The sequence below is a fragment of the Monodon monoceros genome, unplaced genomic scaffold (assembly GCF_005190385.1).
Source record: "Monodon monoceros isolate NGI ecotype Baffin Bay Population unplaced genomic scaffold, NGI_Narwhal_1 Super_Scaffold_5, whole genome shotgun sequence".
Classification (NCBI taxonomy): domain Eukaryota; kingdom Metazoa; phylum Chordata; class Mammalia; order Artiodactyla; family Monodontidae; genus Monodon; species Monodon monoceros.
In genome coordinates this window covers 113,491,462-113,512,387 of record NW_021703782.1, presented here as the reverse complement: position 1 = coordinate 113,512,387, position 20,926 = coordinate 113,491,462, and the positions used below count along the sequence as shown (strand labels likewise).

Here is a 20,926-nt window from a genome sequence, read left to right as displayed (position 1 = left end):
ATCAGAAAGATTAAACAAAAAGCTATTTGAGAATTTTGTTTTAAAAGTATGTGCCAGGGGCTTCCCTGGTGGCGCAGTGGTTGAGAGTCCGCCTGCCGATGCAGGGGACACGGGTTTGTGCCCCGGTCCGGGAGGATCCCACATGCCGCAGAGCGGCTGGGCCCGTGAGCCATGGCCACTGAGCCTGTGCATCTGGAGCCTGTGCTCCGCAGTGGGAGAGGCCACAGCAGTGAGAGGCCCGCATACCGCAAAAAAAAAAAAAAAAAAAAAAGTATGTGCCGAAGAACTGTCTTTTTAGTAACACTATTTTTGGGAAACACCATAGTGTATAAAGAGGCACCCAAGTGGTGTAGCAGCTGTAAGGTCTGGGCTCTGAGTGTGAAGAGGCCTCCTAAGCCTACATGGGCCCAGAAGCCCAAGACATCCCATGATTTCTGTGCACAGGTTTTGAGGAAAAGATCCATTTTTGAGTTGAATCTTCACTAATAAGTTAGGACCTCCCTTCTGATCTTGAAAAGTTAAAGGAGTAGATAAAGGGTTTTCTAAATTTACATCATTTCTCACTAATTAATCTTTAGAGTCCCGCCCCCCCACCCCCCTGCCACCCGGTTTTCATACAAAACAAGTGTTTCCACACACACAGGATTTTCAGCCATAATACATTACGACACTTAGTGACAATCTTTTTTATGTCATTTTATCCACACAGCATTGTAGTGCTTAACAGAATACTGAAAATATCGTCCAACATTCTAATTTTAAGTGCAATACTCAGAACAGTTGTTGAGTTTAGGAAAAAGGCATATAATGTTCTAAGAAAAAAACCTCTATTTGGAGTGTGAGGAAGTTTTACTGTGACAGTAACTTCCTTTACTTTCTCACGTCTAATAAACTAATGTTAAATAATGAATTGTAACTGTCTTCACCAAAATTCTCTACAATTGTGTAATTACTCTGCAGTGTAACCTCAAGAAGTTGAGAGAAAAAAATGAGGCATCCTCTGAAGTTCTTCCAGAGACATGTCAGTGCTTCCCTTCTCAGTGATACTTGGTGATGCTGACGGGCACCTCCCTCGGACTGGAGGCTTCCTGGGGCTGGATGCCCAAGTTCCCAAGTGCAGGTTCGCGTGCGGCCAAGGTCACAGCTTCCTGTGTACCTTCTGGTGCTGGATCAGGTGGCCGTGCTGGTTAAAGGCGCGGCCGCACTCCCCACATTCATAGGGCCTCTCGCCTGTGTGGATGCGTTGGTGCTGCACGAGCACCGAGTACTGGCTGAAGGCCTTGCCGCAGCGGCTACACTCATAGGGCCTCTCGCCTGTGTGGGTCCTCAGGTGCACGATCAGCGTGGCCTTCAGGCTGAAGGCCTTGTCGCACTGTGCACAGCGGAATGGCCTCTCACCCGTGTGGACCCGCTGGTGCTGGACCAGGGACCTGCGGGCACTGAAGGCGTGGCCACACTCGCTGCACACGTAGGGCTTTTCGCCGGTGTGGACCCGCTGGTGCTGGGTCAGGTGGGAGTGCTGCACGAAGGCCTTGCCGCATGCGTAGCAGCCATAGGGCTTCTCCTCGGTGTGGATGCGTTCGTGGTTCAGGAGGGTGGAGCGGTGCCGGAAGGCCTTGCCGCACTCGCTGCACTCATAGGGCTTCTCGCCTGTGTGCACGCTGTGGTGCTGGATGAGGACGGAGCGGTCGCTGAAGGCGCGGCCACACTCGCCGCAGGCGTAGGGCTTCTCCCCGGTGTGGACCCGCTGGTGCTGGAGCAGCGTCCTCTTCACGCTGAAGGCGCGGCCACACTCTGCGCAGGCGTGCGGCTTCTCCCCGGTGTGCACCCGCCGGTGGCTGCGCAGCACAGTGCTGTGGTTGAAGGCCTTCCCGCACACGCCGCACACGTAGGGCCTCTCCCCGGTGTGGATGCGCTGGTGCTGGAGCAGGTGGGAGAGCTGTGTGAAGGCCTTGCGACACTCGAGACACTCATGTGGCTTCTCCCCCGTGTGGATCTTGTGATGCTGAGCAAGATCTGAGCTCACTCGAAAGGCCTTTCCACACTCGTGACACGCGTAGGGCTTCTCGCCCGTGTGGATCCTCCTGTGCTTGCTGAGGACCGAGCTCTGGCTGAAGGCCTTGCCGCACACGCCGCACACGTAGGGCCTCTCCCCGGTGTGGGTTCTCTGGTGCTGGAGGAGGTGGGAGCTCCGGCCAAAGCACTTCCCGCACTCCACACACCGGTAGGGTCTCTCCCCACCAGGAACGGCTGGTCGCTGAGCGACAGGCATGCCCTGACTCAAGGCCCGGCCTTCAGGGGGGCCGGCGTGGCTGGGACTCAGACAGAAGCTCTCCTCGGGCTCGCAGCTTCCCTGGTCGCTCCACTCAGCTGGCGTTTTCCTCAGAGCCGTTGGTGCTTCCTGTGAAGTGAGCGGCCTCAGACTCAAGGCTCTGCTCTGGTCCCGCTCCGTGTTTTCACATCCTGAAAAAACAGAGCCAAAGTGAGTGTGTTAAACGCACTTGAAACTGCAGAGCAATTGTCGCCCTGAAGGCGCTTCACTGGAGCAGGGAGGCCCCTGAATGCCCGTGGCTGAGAAGCCACCAGCAGGTGACACAAAAGGTGTCCAGGCCAACCGTGTGGCTGGAGAGAAGGCCGGCTCCAGTCCGAGGGCCCCTGTGAGGGGCACATGAGGTCAGAGCCCACTGCCACCCCAGCCCCGCCCTCCCTGGAGTGTCCAGAGGCCATTGGAGGTGGAATCAAGGCAGGACCACACCTAGGACCGTGGTGGGTGGGAAGGGGGCTGCTAGGGAGATGCGTGAGCACTGCGTGCGTGTCCAGAAGACTGCTCCCTGGGGGACAAGACAGGGCTTTCAGGCGTCAGTGAGGGTGGCAGAGAACGCCAGGGGATGTTTCTACAGTCAGGTCAGGGGCTCTGTAGGCTGAGTGGGCGGAGCAGGGGGTGCCAAGGACATTTTTTTAAATCTCGGAGACAGAGCTGCTGAACTGACATCACCAGGGGACAGGACTGTCCTGGAGGACGGCCTGCTCAGAGCAATGTCCATCAAGGACACTCAGCAGGCGGAGCTGGCCCGAGGCAGGGTTGTGACGGCACGAGATGGGAGACAGGACGGAGCCAGTTCTCCCACGATCTTCCCAGTGGCCATCTCAGCACCCACTGTGCTGCTGCCTCTAGCTTCCCAAAGGCCTCGCTGGGGACAGTGTTAAAAACGGCGGTCGCTGAGGGACATGCCAGCGTGAGAAGCCCTGGGGGCCGAGGAAGATCCGAGGAGGGAACTCTCATTCCCTTGCCACACAGGACACTCCGGGGCCTGTGAAAGGTGCCAGGGCCGGCAGCCCTTGGGGAAAGCAGACTGACAAATGCTATCCCAGAAACACCAGGAGATCACGAGCTAGAATGGCACCAATGTGCGTGCCCGTGGTGCCTGCCTCTCCCTCCCCTCCTCTGGGACTTATCAGCTCAGGGGACCTGCATTCTGCTTCACAGTGAAGACCCAGAAGCCCCTCCCTGCCTGAATCTGGTGGTTAAAGGTCTTTCTGGAGTTTCTGATTAGGAAGCATACTGAATGGCAACCAGGCATGTTGTCACCAAACTGCTTTTTCTGTAGTAAGAATATTTTCAAGTCCCATCAGCTTTTCTTTTCTTTTTTGGTGGTAACAGCATTATTGCGATATAAGTTTTACTTCTTAATTCACTCAGAACTTGGTTTGAGAAGACAGGTGCTGTGCAACGGGCTCCCTCAAACCCCAACCAGGACCCTTGGAAAATAATGGGCTCGGAACCCAAGCAGTCCCTCCACCAAGCAAGGGAGCTTCTAAGGTAGTCTTTGACTGAAGTGTTTGGAAAGAGATTTGTGCCAATGGGGTCAACATGTGCTTGATTTGACCTGTGATGTCTTGTGACATCCAGGAAATGGTTACCTTGGAGGGACTTAGACATACCAAATGCTAATACTTCTTGCAAAAGGATGGAGGCAGGGGCTTCCCTGGTGGCGCAGTGGTTGAGAATCCGCCTGCCAATGCAGGGGACACAGGTTCCAGCCCTGGTCCGGGAAGATCCCACATGCCACGGAGCAACTAAGCCCCTGCGCCACAACTACTGAAGCCCGCGTGCCTAGAGCCTGTGCTCCACAACAAGAGAAGCCACCACAACGAGAAGTCCGCGCACTGCAATGGAGAGTAGCCCCGGCTCGCCGCAACTAGAGAGCCCGTGGGCAGCAACAAAGACCCAACGCAGTCAAAAGTAAACATAAATGGGAAGTTCCCTGGTGGTGCAGTGGTTGAGAGTCCGCCTGCCGATGCAGGGGACACGGGTTCGTGCCCCGGTCTGGGAAGATCCCACATGCTGCGGAGCGGCTGGGCCCATGAGCCATGGCCGCTGAGCCTGCCCGTCTGGAGCCTGTGCTCCGCAGCGGGAGAGGCCACAGCAGTGAGAGGCCCGCATACCACAAAACAAAAAAAAAACAAAAACATAAATTTATTTTAAAAACCCCAAAAAAACATCAAAAAAAAAAAAGGATGGAGGCAGCCCGACTGCAGCAAACCCTCAGCAGAGGGTCATCTCGGAAGAGGCAGGACCAGGGCTGGGGAGACTTACCCAGAGCTCCTTAAAGAAGTCACACTGAGGGCGAGGGGCCCCCACAGTGGTGTAGAGGCTGGGGCCCCACCCCGAGCTTCAGCTGCCCCCGACACGGGGTCATCCTGGCTTCCCCACCCACACTGCTCTCCAGGGCTCAGGTGGGTGTCTGCCTGCAGCCAGGCTGCTTCATCTGGAGGGGCCACCAGCACATCCACGTCCAAAGTCCAGAACGGAGCCTGGCTCCTCCCCCTGCAGCTGGGGGCCTTCAGGACCCACGCCTCTCTTCTGATTCCCTTGTTTTCTGGCCGCACCATGTGCCACGTGGGATCTTAGTTCCCTGGCCAGGGATCAAACCTGCACCCCCTGCATTGGAAGCGCAGAGTCTTAACCACTGGACCGCCAGGGAAGCCCCTCTTCTGTTCTTCTCTTCCTCTTCCAACCCCAGTGTCCAAGCCCTTGTTCCAGTTGCCAAACAGTCACCGCCCTCTGCTTTCAAGCACTGCCTCTTCATCAGAGGCAGTGGGGGCCCCTCCCCGGGACCCTCAGAAGAACACAACCTCAATCTGGCAAAGTCTCGTGACTGCACTGACCAATCTAGCTGTGATTCCCATGTTCTTCTACTATTAATGTCGTTATTATATTATTTAAGACAACACATATTATTATATCATTTTGTTAACGGCTTTCCCCCAGGGGCTAGAAACCTGGAAAGAGCATCTCTTCCACCCCGACAGCAAGAAAAAGCTAGACAATCTACAAAATCTTAACTTTTCTGAATCCATCACAGAACTAATGTCACAATAATAACCAACTGAGGTGAAATCTAGGGAAAGACAGGTGCTTGAATGGAGACAGGTGTGTGGGATGGCCCACGGCTGAAGGGAGGGTGAGAGGAAGATGGAAGGCAGGGCCACCACACAAGAGGCTCGGAGACTCCAGCTAAAACTTCAACAGATTGACAACAAGCCCCTGGGAGCATGGACACGAGGGCGCAGCTCTATGGACCGCCCCTGGGGGTAGTAGCACAGGGAGCCTCCCTTGGGGGTTCAGGTCTGAAAGAGGGGGGAGCCTTCTCTACGGAACAAAAGTTGTGAGTCACTGGGGGAGGGTAAGCAAACTTGACACTCTGGGGACAGATGAAAATCAGGGCTGGGGGAAGGGAAGACTACCCTGTGCTTGGGGGGTGGGGGTGGGCAAGGGGCAGGAAACGACCCTGGGCCCAGACAGTTAGAACCTCCTTCAGCTGGGGGAGGGCTGAGCCCAAGGACGGACCAGGACAGCAGGGGTTGCTCCATCCCCGCTTCCCCACGTCTAACAAGTGCTGAGCAACAAGCCACAGCAGGCTACTGTGGGTGGAGGAAGCCTCTGAGGTACAGAGACACAGGGGAGACTGAGCGCCCCCGCCCTGCATGAGGAAGTGCCTGTGGAATCTGCATCTGGTGGCGCCCTGAAGGCAACTATGGGCACAAAAGAACCCAGCCCAGCTCCTGACTGAACTGACTCTGCCTTTCACACTAAGTTGAACAGGAGAGGCTGTGCTTCCAGACAGACAGTTTGCCTCTTTCGCTGTCCCATGAGTGATGGCTGACATTCAATAAAAAAGTAAGAGATACCAAAAAAGAAAAGGTTGTGTGAGTGCACGCACATGCGTGTGCACACACACACACACAATCAAGACACTAAGTGGCAATATGCCAGGCTCAGAGGTGACCCGTGTGCTGGAACGACCTGCATGATCAGACACAAGACACAAGACACAAGACACAGCGACAGAGGTAAAGGATGCCTTTGATGTGCTCCTCATTAGACTCAACTCAGCTGAGGAAACGACCAGGGAGCTTATAAATAGGTCAACAGAAATTATTCAAACTGAAACACAAAGAGAAAAATGAACAGTAAACAATAAAAACAACACTAAACAGAGCTGTGGGTCAATACTGAACAGCCCAACTTGCACGTCGTTAGAATCCCAGGAGAAGACAGAGGACAAGGAAGTAAAACATCTGCGAAGATAATGGCTGGGATTTTTCCAACAATAACGGATGATATCAAAACACAGATCCAAGATCAAAGAAACATAAACAAACTCCTAAAAACCAAAGAGAAGGAGAAAATCTTAGACGCAGCTACAGGGAAAAAAACCCACAGAGAACACAGAGGAGCCAATGTAAGAACTACAGCAGACTCTTCATCAGAAACCTTCACGTCAGAAGACAACGCACGGACATCCTTCGAGTGCCGAGAGGAAAACACTGGTCAATTTACAACTCTGTGCCCAGCAAAAAATACCTTGCAAAAAAAAAAGATAATTTTTTGAAAAGAAAGAAACCAATGGACAGAGTTCCCAACCGTGAAATCCACATTAATGTTAAAGGAAGTTCTTCATGGGGAAAAAATACACCTGACAGAAACTTGGAATCGCACAAAGAAATGACGGTTTTTGGAAATGGTTAAAATGAAGGTAAATATAAAAGACTATGAAAAAGTTTTCTAAGTCACTCTAAAAGGCAACTGTCTAAAGCAAAAACAGTAGTTACATATTGTGGTTTTACAACATATATAAAACTTAGGACAGTATCATAAAATTGGGGAAGAAGGAACAGGGAAGTTGTTAAGGACTGAAAATTTGTGTCCTCCCAAATTCGTATTCTGAAGCCCTAACCCCCAGTGTGATGGTATTTGGAGGTGGGGCCTTTGGGAAGTGCTTAGGGCTAGTTGAGGTCATCAGGGCAGGCCGCAGTGATGAGAATAGTGTCCTTATGTCTCCTCAGGCACAGAGAGTCAAGTGAACACACAGCAAGAAAGTGGCCGCCTGCACAGTGGATAAGACTCCACGCTCCCAATGCAGGGGGCCTGGGTTCAATCCCTGATCAGGGAACTAGATCCCACATGCATGCCACAACTAAGGAGCCCATGGGGAGGGAGAAAGGGAGGAAGGGAGGAAGGGAGGAAGGGAGGAAGGGAGGAAGGGAGGAAGGGAGGAAGGGAGGAAGGAAGGAAGGGAGGAAGGAAGGAAGGAAGGAAGGAAGGAAGGAAGGAAGGAAGGAAGGAAGGAAGGACGGACAGTCTGTCAGTATGCCTTTGGCCCCTGCTTCTCTCTATGCGATGTGTCTTTTTCTCTGGCTGCCTTTAAAATGTTCTCTGTCACCAGTTGTCAACATTTAATCATGATGTGGTTTAGTGTAATTTTATTCATGTTTATTATGCATAGGGTCCCTTGAGCTTCTTAGATTTCTGAGTTTATAATTTTCATCAAATTTGGAAAAACTTCAACTGTCACTTCTTCAAGTATTTTTCCTGCTTTGTTCCCATCAATGATATATATCAGGCTATTTCAGGTTCTCCCACAGCTCACCGATATTCTTCAATCCTTTTTAGCCTTTGTCCTGTTTCCTTTTCAAAAGTTTCCATTCCTTTGTTTTCAAGTTCACTAATCCTTTCTTCTGCAATGTTTAATCTGCCACTAATTTTACTCAGTGAATTTTTCATCTCATCATTGTTTTCATCTTTAGAAATTAGATTTGGGTTTAAAAAAAATAATCTTCCATGCCTCTACCTAATACACTATTTCCTGTAGCTCCCTGAACATATGGAATTTATTCTGTTTTAATATCCTTGTCTCCCAATTCTATCATCCCTGTCATTTCTGGTCAGTTTCACTTGACTGGTTTTTCTTCTAATCATGGTTGTATTTTCTTGCTTCTTTGTATCTCTGGTTAGATGCTGGACATCATGGTTTTCCCCTTGCTTGGTGCTGGATACTTCTGTATTTTTATAAACATTATTGAGCTTTGTTCTAATATGTGGCTAAGTTACTTGGAAACTGTATGGTTCTTGCCTTTCAACTCTGTTCGATCTGACCAGGGCAGTGTTTAAGGTTATTCCCCCCCCAATTAGTGAGGCAAGACCCTACTCAGTACTCTACCTGATGATGCCTTGTGAGTTACAAGGTTTTCCACTCTTGCTGGTGGGAAGAGACAGTGTTCCCAGCCTTGTGTGAGCACTGGGAACTGTATTTATTAGCTTACAGTTCTGTAGGCCACGATTCTGTATGGCGGGGATGGGTTCTCTGCTCAGGGTATCACAAGGCTGAGATAAAGTGTCAGCCAGTCTGAAATCTTGTGTGAAGGCTCAGGGGATAAATCCACTTCTCAGCTCTTTTTTATTGTTGGCAACATTTAGCTCCTTGGAGCTGCAGGGCCGAGGTGACCATTTCCTTGCTGGATGCTGCCTGGGAGTCACTCTCTTCTCCTACCTCCTACCTGCATCTTTAAGGCAGCAATGATGCATCAAATCCATCTGCTTTAAAAAAAATTTTTTTAATTAATAAATTTATTTTTGGCCACACAGAGCAGCTTGTGGGATCTTAGTTCCCTGACCAGGGACTGAACCTGGGCCAAGGCAGTGAAAGTGCTGAGTCCTAACCACTGGACTGCCAGGGAATTCCCTCCTCCTGCTTTGAATTTGACTTGTCTCTGACCTCTAGACCCAGATTTAGAGCATTCTCTGTTCCTTAAAGGCAACAGTGCCATTTCACATAACCTAATCATAAAACACATAACCACAGTCCTGGGGATTATGCAGGGCATGTATACCAGGGATCAGAGGGCAGGGATCCTGGGGTTATCTTAGTTGGCTTGGTGTCCTCACAAAATATCATAGACTGGGGGGCTTAAACAACAGGAGGCTGGGAAGCCCAAGATCAAGGTGCCAGCAAGGTAGATTTCATTCTGAGGCCTCTTCTGTTGGCTTGTAGGTGGCTGCCACCTTCTCATCTGGCTTCTCCGTTGGTTCTCTTCTATTAGAACCTGTTCAAGTTTTGTGCCCATTTTTCTTATTGGGTGTTTCTTCATACTTTATTCTCTTCAGAGCAATTTATTTATTAAGTGTGCACTGTACTCATAAATGGTAACAGTATTCAATAGGTTCTTCATTTAAATATCTGAATTCACTGTCATCTGTTTAATAAGATTTTTACATGTTCTTAAAAACTTATACTATGTTTTTTTTTAAGCGGAAAACAAGTTTTAGTTCCTTTTTTTTCACTTATAAGCCTCATCATCACAGAGTAAAGCTGGTAGGTCAAAGAAATAATTACTCATTTGCATGGAAAAGTATCACTTCTAATGTTTGAAGCTTCCTGAATGGATGGCTTCTGGCCTGATGCCAGAGTAACAAGACAAGAAAGACGACTTTAATGGTGAAGAATAATTGAACATTTCAGGAGGTAACTCCCTCCATCATCCCTGGCACAAACACAGCGCACAACAGACCCAGGCTGCCATGAATGCAGGGATGGGCTGCCTCTTGCCCCACACTCTCAGGATGGCAGCTTCATCGTTGTTTCAAGTGTACAGCAACAACAAGACAAATAAAGGGGAAAAAGCAAGTCCACCGAAACCAATTTTTTAATTTAACCGCCCCCACCGGCATTCTGTAGAGATTGTGTGTGCTGTGTAATGAGAACACACGCTCTGCATCACAGCAGCCTGGGAACCTCCTCGTGTTCTTGTGAACCACGAGCCAGACACGTCAGGGATTTTGTACTGGATCGAAAAGAAGATGAGACACACACTCACCCCAGGGACAGGACGTGCTATCTTGTTGCACACAAGCTGTCATGTGGTCACACGTGAAGTTGTCTGCAAAAAGAACAGAGAGTTGAAGGGACAACAAAACCAACGCCTCTCCCAAGAGTGGAAAATCCTCTCATTTGCTGTTACAAGACGAAAGTGCAATTCATTGGGTTAAGACAGCAGGGCCAGGCAGGCGCACACGCTTCTCCCTTTGAGGAGCCGCCGGGCGAGGCTGAGGCACATGGTGGCGGCCCGGGCTGCAGCAGGCAGCTCCTGCTCTGTGCACACCCCTCATCTCTCAGACCCCGTCCTCTGGGGCCTGCGGGTGGGGGGCAGAGTGAGCAGGTGCTTCTGTGCGGAAGCTTCTCTCTCCAACCCACCATGCTCTTGGAGAACAGCGGTCTCTTTGGCATCAGATCTGAAGGGCACTCGTCTTAAGACCTCCATCAAGTGAAACCACAGCTGGTCCACCAGGGACCCAGGTCTGGTTGGGGGCAGCTGTTTTCTTGCCCCCTGCAGCTGCAGTCAAAGATTTGCTCAACATGATGCTGTGCCTTTTCTACATTCCCTGGAAAATCGCATTCCTCCGGGTCCAGTGAAGTCATTGCTTCTCTGAGGATACCTGATTCTGCGGGTCAGTAAGAGGCGGGCTGTCTGTAACACCTGGTGCCCCTCCACACAGTACCTAGAGACCTGGAGTGGAGCAGCCATGGGATTGGTGCTGTGCTGTCCTCACAGCCAGAGGGGCCACGTCCTGCAGGGCAGGCTGGCTGAGGTTCCCTGAGACTCCTGTCCTCGTCCTTCACTGGATGTTGCCCACCCCCACCCCGCCCTAAAGCAACTGCTGGCCACTGCCCTCAGGACTGGACGTGTCTGCCAGCACCCTCCCTTCTACACTTTCCTCCATAAAGTCTGGTACTTCGTCTGTTAGATTAACTACTGGACACATCACCTCTCTGATGCTGCTGTAAATATTATCTTCAAGAAAATCACATCTTTAAAAAAGGTTTTTTCTCTCTTGCTGTTGTACCTATATGAGATGGTGGATGTTACCTAAACTTATGGTGGTTATTATTTCACAATATATTTAAGTCAAATCATTATGCTCTACACCTTAAACTTGTAATGTCATGTCAATTATATCTCAATAAAACTAGAAAAAAAATCATACCTTTGGTGTTGATAAATAGAAATAAAACTGATTCTGTACCTAGCAAACTCTCTTGTGAATTCTAGTCAATTTTACAAGAGAAAATCATATGATTTTCAACGACTTCTTTCCAGTTCTGTAGCTTCAACCTTGTTGCTGTGTTCCGTCTGTCCTGCCTTATTCTGGGTGGGACGGCCGGACGGCGCCACGTGGCCGTGGATGGTAGGCTCCCCATCTCAAACAGCCCCGGCCCCACTACCTACCAGGTTAAGAAACTTCCCTTCTACACTGAGGGTGCTTCCTTCTTCCCTCAACCAACCAGGTATCCCTCCAACTCTGGATGTCCCATCAGAACGGGGACCGGCAGGGGCCCGGTCACCATGGGTGCTCTCCCCGCTCTGCCTGGGCCCAACCCACCACCAGGCTGCACTCGCCTCTGTGCTCACTCCCTGCCTGGCCCCACCTGCCCGCAGGGTCCCTCTGCCAAATCAGACCCCAGGAGGAAGCCACTCCGGCCACCTCCCATTAGCACTCGCAGGTGCTCAGCCCTTGGTGCAGGAAGGCGGCTCCCCACTCACCTGAGCGGCCAGTGCCCAGGCCCCGGCGCCCCTCATTTCCCTGTTTGTCCACGACCCACGGCTCCTCTCCTCGCTCCAGCTGCGAGATCACCTCGGGCTTGGATCCTGGAATTCCTGCTCATGGGGAGGGAAGGGCTTTTGTCTACACAGCATCTGTGAGCACCCTAACCCCGCCCTGGGCAGAGCACACAGACAGACGAGGCCTGCAGAGGGGCCTTACCCACGGAGACCACGTTCCCATAGGTTTCCATCATCACATGTCGGTAGAGGCCCCGCTGAGCAGGGCCCAGGCGGTCCCACTCCTCCTGGGAGAGGAGCACGGCCACGTCCTCGAAGGTCACCTTGGCCTGGAATGACAGGGGCTGCTGCAGGTCGACTGAGTGTCTCCATCCGAGATGAGGTGGGTGCAAGCAGCATGGGGGTGTGGGGATAGGCTCAGGGATGCGGGGCAGTGACAGGAAGGGGCCACAGCATCCAGGATGCAGTGATGCTTAGGCTGCCACCAGGAGCCCCAGGCGTGGTGCTGCGCGGGCCTCGGGGTAACTCACCTGGGGCACCGCCGGTGGCGGTAGGAGCCTGGCCGCTGCCATCACCTGGTCCCTGGGGTATCTGAGGAAGATGGAAATCGGAGGAGCCTGTGGGACTGAGGAAGAGCAGGGAGCACATGACAGGCCCAGCTGGGCCCCCTGTGAACTCTGACTCCAATCCCAGAGCCGCACAGATGGACCCCGAGCTCTCGGGCCCAGGAAGGTCCCACCTGAGACACCTGGGGACGCTGTGCACCCCTAGGGCAGTGGGCCGTCTGCTGAGCTCACCTGGCATGGCCTGCAGTGCGCGCACAGGCCCGGGTGAGCGCGTCCTCACAGGAGCCAAGCTGTCATCCAGGGAGGCACCGGGCCTGGCTGCCTCCAGAGAGGCTGGGCGTGTACAGTCCTGCCAGGGCCGCACTCCTGTGGGGACCCCATGCCAGGCCCTCCTGTGGCTCACCGATGCCCTGGCCACGCCTGGTCCTGCCCCGGTGGCGGCTCCAGCGGGGGTTGGGTTCTGGTGGGAGTCCAGAGTGACCCAGGGATTTGGTTTGAGCACCTGACAGGGAGGCCCGACGGTGGGCAGGTTCTGGGGAAATGCCAGGCCAAGTAAGCTATCTGTCACCCTCCAACTGCCACACAGAAGTGGGGACCAAGAGCTCCCCTGGCAGGGCGATGGGGCTGACATCACCTGGAGGCCGAGGCGGGTCCGCAACAGGGACACAGAAGCCCAGCAGGCAGATTGCTCGGGGAAAAACGACGCAAGAATGAGGCCAGCTCCCTCAGGCAGGCACCTCCCCAAGCAGGATGCCTCACCTCACACTGTGGGCCTCTGGGGGAGCATGTCAGGGAGCCCCCACCTCACTTTCTTTGTGAAACGTCCAGTGGATGAGTACGTTTACCACACAACTTTCAGGAAAATACACACTGAACTCCTGACCGTGGCTGCCTCTGGGGAGCAGAAGCCTTGGCAGAGAGAGAGGCTGGCCCTCACCGCCCACCCCTCCGTCCAGCAGAAATGCCCACTCCCCCAAAACGTGTGTGCGTGCGTGTCTGTGCGTGTAAAGGCACCACGACTCTAATTAGAATTTCAACCGGAGTCTTCGATTAGAATTCAAGGAGTGAATAAAAGTACCCCAGAATTCACCCGAAAACGGATACCAACCTTTGTTAATGGCACAGCTCTGGTCCTCTGGGAACCCAGCAGAGGTGGACAGTCATTTGTACTACGGGCTGACCATACCCGGCTACAGGCACCCCATTCACAGCCTCCCCAGTGGGTGCTGGTGGCCGGCCACGAGGCCTTGGGCCAGGCCAGCTCCTGCCCGAGCTCGTGCCTGTGACCTGAGCTGCTTCCCGCCGCACAGGCCTGAACGTCCAGTGGAGTCCAGGGGCTCCCTTTGCTGTGCGGAACCGGCGACCTCCTTCCCTCCACCGGTCATCTCCACACGGGTGTCCTCTAGCACCTCAGACACTTAACATCGAACACCGACCCCGCCCTCCACCCGGTTCTGCCCCAGCTGATCTGGCACCTGCATACGATCCAGAACCTGGGCCGCGGCAGCACCATCCTGTCCTGCCCCACCATGGGAACACAGTGACTGTTCTCGGCTCCAAGGCCACCCCCAGCCCGCCCCTACACCGTTCCTGGGGCTGCTCAACCCTGCCCGGGCCGCCCCTTGGCTGGGGTGGCTCCTGCCCCTCGGCTGGTGCTTGGCCATGTCACCCTGTCGCCGAGGCCCCTCCTCTCACCGAGGTCCTCTGCCTCGTCGCTCTCACACCCCCCTTCCTGCCCCAGCAGAGCAGCCAGTGGCTCAATGTTTGCTGAATAAGTGTATGAAATTACAGGAGCAATGAGACCACACTCCCCCCTTCAGAACAGCAACAAGTGCAAGGCGAACATCTGCTGCCCGCAGCAATGGGGAAGCGGAGTTTCCGATAGGCTCTTTCTCAGGTGGGAAAGTCACCTAGTATATTTAGATGCAGCAGATACATCCTTAGGCAGTGCAAGCCCTCCTGGGAGGGACGTGAGACCAGGAGGGGAGGGGGCAGAGCACAATCCTTAAAGAACACACAGATGTCAGATATGACAAAAACTGGTTAGAACCAACCACGCCCAAGACGGTGGAAGACTCACCCCCCAGAGCCTCATTATATGCTCACTGTAGTACATCAGCTAAATGACACACCCACAGGCCCCACAGTTCCGAGGCCCCTGCCCTTCCCCTGAAAAAGCTGGAACAACTCTCCTACTTGTTAGCCTATGAAACTACCCGGCCCATAAAAAGTAACCACCCCGTATTTCAGGGCCGCTCTCGCCTTTTGAGACGGACCACATTCTGAGGAATGCGTACCTCTCTAAATAATTCGACTTCTCACCCATCACTTTGCCTCTTACTATGAATTCCTTCTGCGCTGAGACATAGAGCAGGGGTCCCCAACCCCCAGGCCGCGGACGGGTACTGGACCGGGTCGCACAGCATCACCTGCCTCTCCCCATCGCTGGCGTTACCGCCTGAACCACCCCACCCCCCCGACCCCGTCCGTGGAAAAACTGTCTCCCACGAAACCGGCTCCTGGTGCCAAAAAGGTTAGGGACCGTCGACATACACAGCCTGAGCTTCATTAAGTCCTGAGCCTAGGTGTGTGGTTTCAATTAAAACAGTGAGCTCGAGGCTCATCCCCTGAGCTCGAATCCCACGTGAGTCGTGTGGCTTCAGAAGCAGAGGCTTCAGGATGGTGCCGCTGCCAAAGCCACAGTCCTTCCACACACCAGTCCGGCACCTGCTAAGACCAAGACTCAGACTGCGCCCGGTGGCCAGACAGGTCGGCAAAAGCATGGGATATGGAGTGTGTCCACGATGCTCCTGTTTCACAAACAATGACCTCAGGGCCACGAGGGGGTGTGAGCCCTCGTCCACACCAGTAAGACAGAGAGATGACACACCTCCTCTCAGGTGAGAGCACTTGACTAAGCCTCAAGTCGCCCGATGGGATTAACTCAAACCCAGCGGGCCTGAGGCACAGAGGGGTGGAGAGGGAGAAGGCGACAAGATTCCCACCTGCGGTGAGTCCCAGAGAAGCACAAAAGCAAAAGGCCTCTCTGCCTAGGATGACCTCTGCAAACTGCCAAAGGGAAAAAGTGTGAAGTATCCTGAAGTGTGCTTGTTGCTCTGGTCTGAATGTCCGTGTCCCCCAAATGTATATGTCTGTGTTGAAATCCTAATGTCCAATGTGAAGGTGTTATGAGGTGGGGCCTCTGGGAGTGCTTCGGTCATGAAGGTGGAGTCCCCCTGATAAGAGACCCCACAGAGCTCCCTTGCCCCTTCCTCCACGGGAGGACACAGGAAGTCTGCAGCCAGGAAGAGGGCCTCACCCGCCCCTGCTGGCCCCCTGACCTCGGACATCCGGCCTCCGCACTGTGAGAAATCAACGTCTGTTGTTTTTATAGGCTGCCCTGTGTGTGGTGCTTTGTTGTAGCAGCACAAATGGAATAAGACACTTACATCCTGATAAAAAATAAAGAAAACAAATTTAAAAAGTGCTACTAGCTAGTTTTTCATTTTTTTTGCACTTTGGTAGATAAGGTCTGGGTCTCCTGGAACAAGTCTGTGCCAGATGCAAAGACGTGCAAAACGCACTGCAGGCTGCTAACAGACACCACAGGGAGGACACAGCCACCTGGGCACTGAACCCGGCTTTTACCAGGCCACCCCCACCTCGATGCCCAGAGCTCCAGGCATCAGGAAGGGCGAACAGGTGGGCAGGACAAGTCCTGTTTAGATGGTCCCCAGAGCCGGAATCACCACCACCAAGGGTCAGAACTGGCTCTGAGGAGCTGCCTAAGGAGGCAACGCCGCCCCCAACACAGTGGCAAGTACAAAAAGCACCCGCCCCGGGGGTGCCCACAACAGTGACCCACCCACCCACCAACGGGTCACCGTCATTCTTCAGATGCAGGAATTTCGTCTTTTGGAACTCCCGCCAAAGAATAACCCAAACAAACCAGAACAGGCCAACATTCCCTGCAGCAGCGGCCACACCGCAGTGAGACCTCCGAGTGAGGTCTGGCTCGGGCGGTGACTAAGGGACAGGAAGTAAAAACGGGACTGCAGAGACGCAAAGAGCTTAGGACTTAACGTTTGTTATTATTTTGTTTTGTAAGCTAAGCTTTAGTAACTTATCGCTCTTGCTGGAACTGCTGATGATCTGGATGTAAAAGAGCCTTCCTTCCAAAGTCCCCGCCCACAGTGACAGGCATGACAGGCACACTCCCAGTCCCAGAGTTGCCACCCTCATCCTCACCGTCCTCACCTCCAGGTTTTCCTGCTGGAAGGCCTGCCCCCTCTTTCTTTATCTCCACGGAGCCCCACCCTCCAGGGTGGAATCACCTTCCAAAGAGGCACTTCTGAGCCACCCGTTAAGCCCAAAGCGCAACCCTGCAACCTTCGGAAGTAAATGATCACAAACATGCATCCACGCGGATAGCTTTCCTACACACCAGCAACACGGAGTCAGGAAATACACAGCGAAAAAGGTCCTACTCACAGATGGCAACAAGAAACAAGGTTAAAATAAACCTTAGAAATGTGATACTAATTCTGCCCACTGTATCCACAAAGCCGTGGTGCCGAGAGCCAAGCGGGCCTGGACTAGAAGGGGCAGAGCAGGGCCACGTCTATAAACAAACGGATCCCGGGGAAGATGGTCCAGTAACCGGCACTTGGACAAGGGGTCTAAACTTAGATCTTTGCACAAGGCTCAACTTATCTCCCAGAAAGCTAAGCAAAAGCAGAGATTAAAAAAATACGACAAAAAAACAAAAAACAAAACAAAAGACAGAAAAAAATGAGATCATTTCATATCATATACTGAAAGCATTCGGCTAATGAATGAATAAGAGATAAATTTTTAAATTACATCATAAAAAGAACCTGAATAAAGTCTGGGGGGCAGAGATCCACAGATCTGCCGCATGAAAATCAAAACCTTTGCACATCAAAGCACCACGAATCCCAGAAATGGGCCCAAGACTTGGGAGAATTTAACATGTGACAAAGGTGATTTTCCAAATCAATGGAGAAATGAATTATTCAGTAGGTTGTGTCAGAAATAAGCTGGATTCCCAACTTGCCCCACACCAAAATGATTCCAGATGGAGCCAACATTTCACAAGTACCAGAGAAAAACAAGAATTTATTTAAAAACTTACCTTGGAATAGGGAAAGCCCTTTAAAACACAGCACAAAGCCAAAAGCCTCGAGGGTAAATATCTGACCATTAAACACTCGAAATCTTCCATCTCAAAACGGAACAAAACACCATAACCGGAGTCAAATGACAGTTTGAGAAGACACGTAGGTTAAGAACCGAGCTGATGAGAAAGGAAACGCCAAGGGCAGCGCACACCGAGGGCTCGGCTGAAAAGGCGGCACGCCGTCTCCCGCTGAAGCGCCCCGGCAAGCTTCCAGCAGGCAGACACCCGCGGACTCTGGGAAAGGCTGGTCGCGCTCACGAAAAAGGGCTTTTACAAAGTAACCGGGAAACGAGCCTCGATGGAAAATGGAGGCGGGAGGTGAACTCGGGAGGAAACACTTTTCCCAGAGAGACGCCAAGGCCGCCGGGACGCTGAGAGCGACCCCCGCGGACAGCGGTCCCGCGACGCCGGCCCTCCCCCGGGCGCCGCGAGAGGCTGGAGCTCGCGGAGTCGAGGACCACCCGCTGGGCAGGGCTCGCAGTTCGCGGGAGCGGGGCGGGGAGGGCCCGGCGGAGGCGAGAGTGGGGCGGGGCTCGGAGTGCGCCTGGAGAGGGCAGCGGGCGCTTGTGGGAAGCGCCCGGCCGCGAGGAGGGTCCCGGCCCCCCGCCGCGCGAGCAGAGGTTCCCTGTGCTGCCCGCGCCCCAACTCACCGTCCCTGTCGCAGCCTCACGCGCAGAAGCGGCCGCCCGCACCTCACTCAGACAAAGGGGACACCCCGCCCCGTCTGCGCACCCGCCAATCCCGGAGCGCCCCGCCTCCCAGGGCTCCCCGCCCACGCCTCCCAGGCAACCACTCCTAGAGCGCGACACTTCCCAGTCCGCCGCGGTCCCCGCCTTCCCTGCCCGGCGCCTTTCTCCTGACTGACGCCTGTGACTCGCGCTCCGGAGCTACCGAGAGACGCGGCCTCCACCGCGCCTAGAGAGGCCACGCCGCGTCCGGGCCTCCCAAGGCCGCACTTCCGGCGTGGGCCCCTAACTGCTGGCCCTGGTAGGCCTGCTGGCCGCCTGCCGTCTCGCCTGTACTCCGCCCTGCTGCAGCAGGTGTCACCCCGCCGAGGCGGGGACTGGCACCGGCTGGCGGTGGTCGTCATGTGTGGCGGCGACCGCCTCCCCATCCCCCTGCGCTGGTTTTTGCGCACTTCGGGGGCGGCGCGCGGTCCGGGGCTGGAGCGTCCGAGGATGACGCTGTGGCCGACGTGGAGGACTAGCGCGGGCGGAAGGAAGAGGTGGTCATTGCTGCTTCCTACCGCACCCGCTGGCTCCCCAAGGACGGGCTGGTGTCCTTCCAAGTGGCACGTTGGCTGGGGCTAGGGAAGAGCTCGGCAGGCTGGGAGGACTGGCCAGGCTGAGCCGGTGCCCCGACTGCGGGGCAGGAGAAGTGGTCTGGGAAGAGGCCTCAGGCTGGAAGTCGGGGAGGATGTGGCAGTAATTCTCTGGGTAGCAGGCACCGGCATCAGGGGCAGGGTTCCCACTCCGCGGAGAGTGAGGTCAGCTTCCCACGGGGAACTCGTCTAGCACGCACACCCCTGTGGAGCAGAGTCCCCTCTGCCAAGGGACTGAAGCTCAGGACCAAGGTCGTCCGATTTGGCTCTACTATTGGACCGTCCCAGGTGGTTTTGGCTAGTTGCCAGTGTTAACGTAATTAAACAAGGAGGCCATAAGGCTGCAGTGGCTCTGCTACCTTGGTAGCTACTTAAGGAGCCCCCAGCAAGGCTTTCCAAATAAGGCGACTGCTTAAGTTATGGCCCGTCAACTTCCTTGCTTTGCTTCTGCCTCTTTATAAAACTCTCTTCCCTAGCTCCTGTTGGCAGAGCGCTCCTAACCTCTTTTGGTTTGGCGCTACCCGATTCCGTTCTAAGTTTGCTCAAATAAGCTCTTCAAAAATTTTAATATGCCTCAGTTTACCTTTTAACAACAGGGAGTGAGCTCTATCCCAGCAATCTTGGTCCCAGCTGATGCTTCGAGGACCTTCTCAGCACACCCTGCTTTCTTTGTCTCCTCCACAACTTATTTTAAAAATGTTCCTAAAGGTTGAAAGAATAATACAATGAATATATTGCATACCTTTCCCTTAGATTCAACAGCTAATATTTTGCTACTTTTTTTTTTTTTTTTAGCAATTCAACAACTAGCGTTTGTGTGTGTGTCTAGCTCTGCCACTTGTGTCTCTGTGTTTCACAAGCATGGTATTTACTGAGTGCCTGTTGCATGCTAGGCACTGTTCTAAGTGCCGGGGCTACATGAATGAATAAGACAAGCAACATTCCCAATAAGTCCCTGTTCTTGTGGACCTTGCCTGTGAGTGGGGAAAGCAGGCAGTACACAATCAATATGTGAATTACAGAGGGTGTCCAGAGGTGGTGTGAGCTATGAAAGGTCCACGCAGGTGCCACTGCCACGCACAATGTCCCCGGCTCACTGGGTGGCACAAGATAGCAACAGGCCTACACCTGCTCCACCTTCCTTCTGCAGGACACCCACATCATCAAAGAAAGCAAAGGCTTTTCTGTCTGTCCTTAGAGGCTACAGCTCATGACCACAGCTCATGACCACAGCTTGTGCTTGGTTTCCCCACTTTACATCCATCTTCCCTTTCCAACCCTGTCTTGCTCCAGCATCAGATGCAAATACAAGAGCCGATAGGAATTGTTTGATTACGTCCCACAATTGTGTGAAGTGTAATCCCTGTAACATACATATTTTTTATATAATTTTTTATTGTTTATATAATTTCTGTCTCCTGGTGGCTCTGTCTCTCTGAGTGAACCCTTATACAGTATATACTTAAAAACAACACATGCACATGTGTGCATGAACACATACTCTCCTATTTGTTAAAGTAAGTTGAGAATTAAGATCCCACATGCTGTGCAGTGTGGCCAAAAAAAAAAATGATGCATAATCGGGGAAATGCAAATTAAATCTCTTTTGAGCCCCTTTCCCACTCACCCCTCTGGCACGTCAGTGCTACAGGCATTCTACTCATTTTGTGAACTGGCGTGTCCCAAGTACCTGGAAGAGGGCCTGGCAATGAGTGAATGGAGGGATGAATGACACTGATAAGTGAACACCCTCAGACACCACCACACCGGCCCAGCCATATCGATTTACGTCACAAAGGGACACTTCTTCTCCTCCAGCAAATCCTGGGAACTGACGCACAGGTCTGACTGCGCTTGGGAAACGACCCCTGTGTGTCTCAAACGGGTCCTTTGCTGGATGTAAGGAGGGTGTGAGGAGATGGGGCCCTCCACAGTCCA

The 20,926-nt window shown here is 53.2% G+C and overlaps 1 protein-coding gene across 6 annotated transcripts; it reads right to left on the bottom strand.

The window, feature by feature from the left end:
- Positions 1-604: 604 nt before the first annotated feature.
- ZNF250 (zinc finger protein 250) lies at positions 605-18,350 on the bottom strand. 6 transcript variants are annotated; one of them, XM_029202198.1, is made up of 7 exons: positions 13,576-18,274; positions 12,699-12,927; positions 12,432-12,526; positions 12,104-12,230; positions 11,884-11,997; positions 10,159-10,221; positions 1,139-2,463 (listed from the first exon to the last, which is right to left on the bottom strand). In XM_029202198.1, exons 2-7 carry the CDS (start codon positions 12,703-12,705, stop codon positions 1,139-1,141), a joined length of 1,731 nt encoding a protein of 576 aa, XP_029058031.1. In that variant the 5' UTR covers positions 12,706-12,927; positions 13,576-18,274. The 6 variants fall into 6 exon arrangements, with proteins under 6 accessions (XP_029058029.1, XP_029058031.1, XP_029058030.1 ...); XM_029202197.1 differs by having other exon boundaries at positions 12,699-17,191; positions 17,623-17,641; XM_029202196.1 differs by having other exon boundaries at positions 605-2,463; positions 12,699-18,274.
- Positions 18,351-20,926: the final 2,576 nt, after the last annotated feature.

Coding starts and splice junctions, on each gene's coding strand:
- ZNF250 (XM_029202196.1), bottom strand. CDS start 13,098: ATGTCAGCCCCATCGCCCTGCCAGGGGAGCTCTTGGTCCCCACTTCTG. Junction 12,231..12,431: donor CGCCACCGGCGGTGCCCCAG/GTGAGTTACCCC, acceptor CTGTCATTCCAG/GCCAAGGTGACCTTCGAGGA. Junction 10,222..11,883: donor CCTGGGCACTGGCCGCTCAG/GTGAGTGGGGAG, acceptor TTCTTTTTGCAG/ACAACTTCACGTGTGACCAC.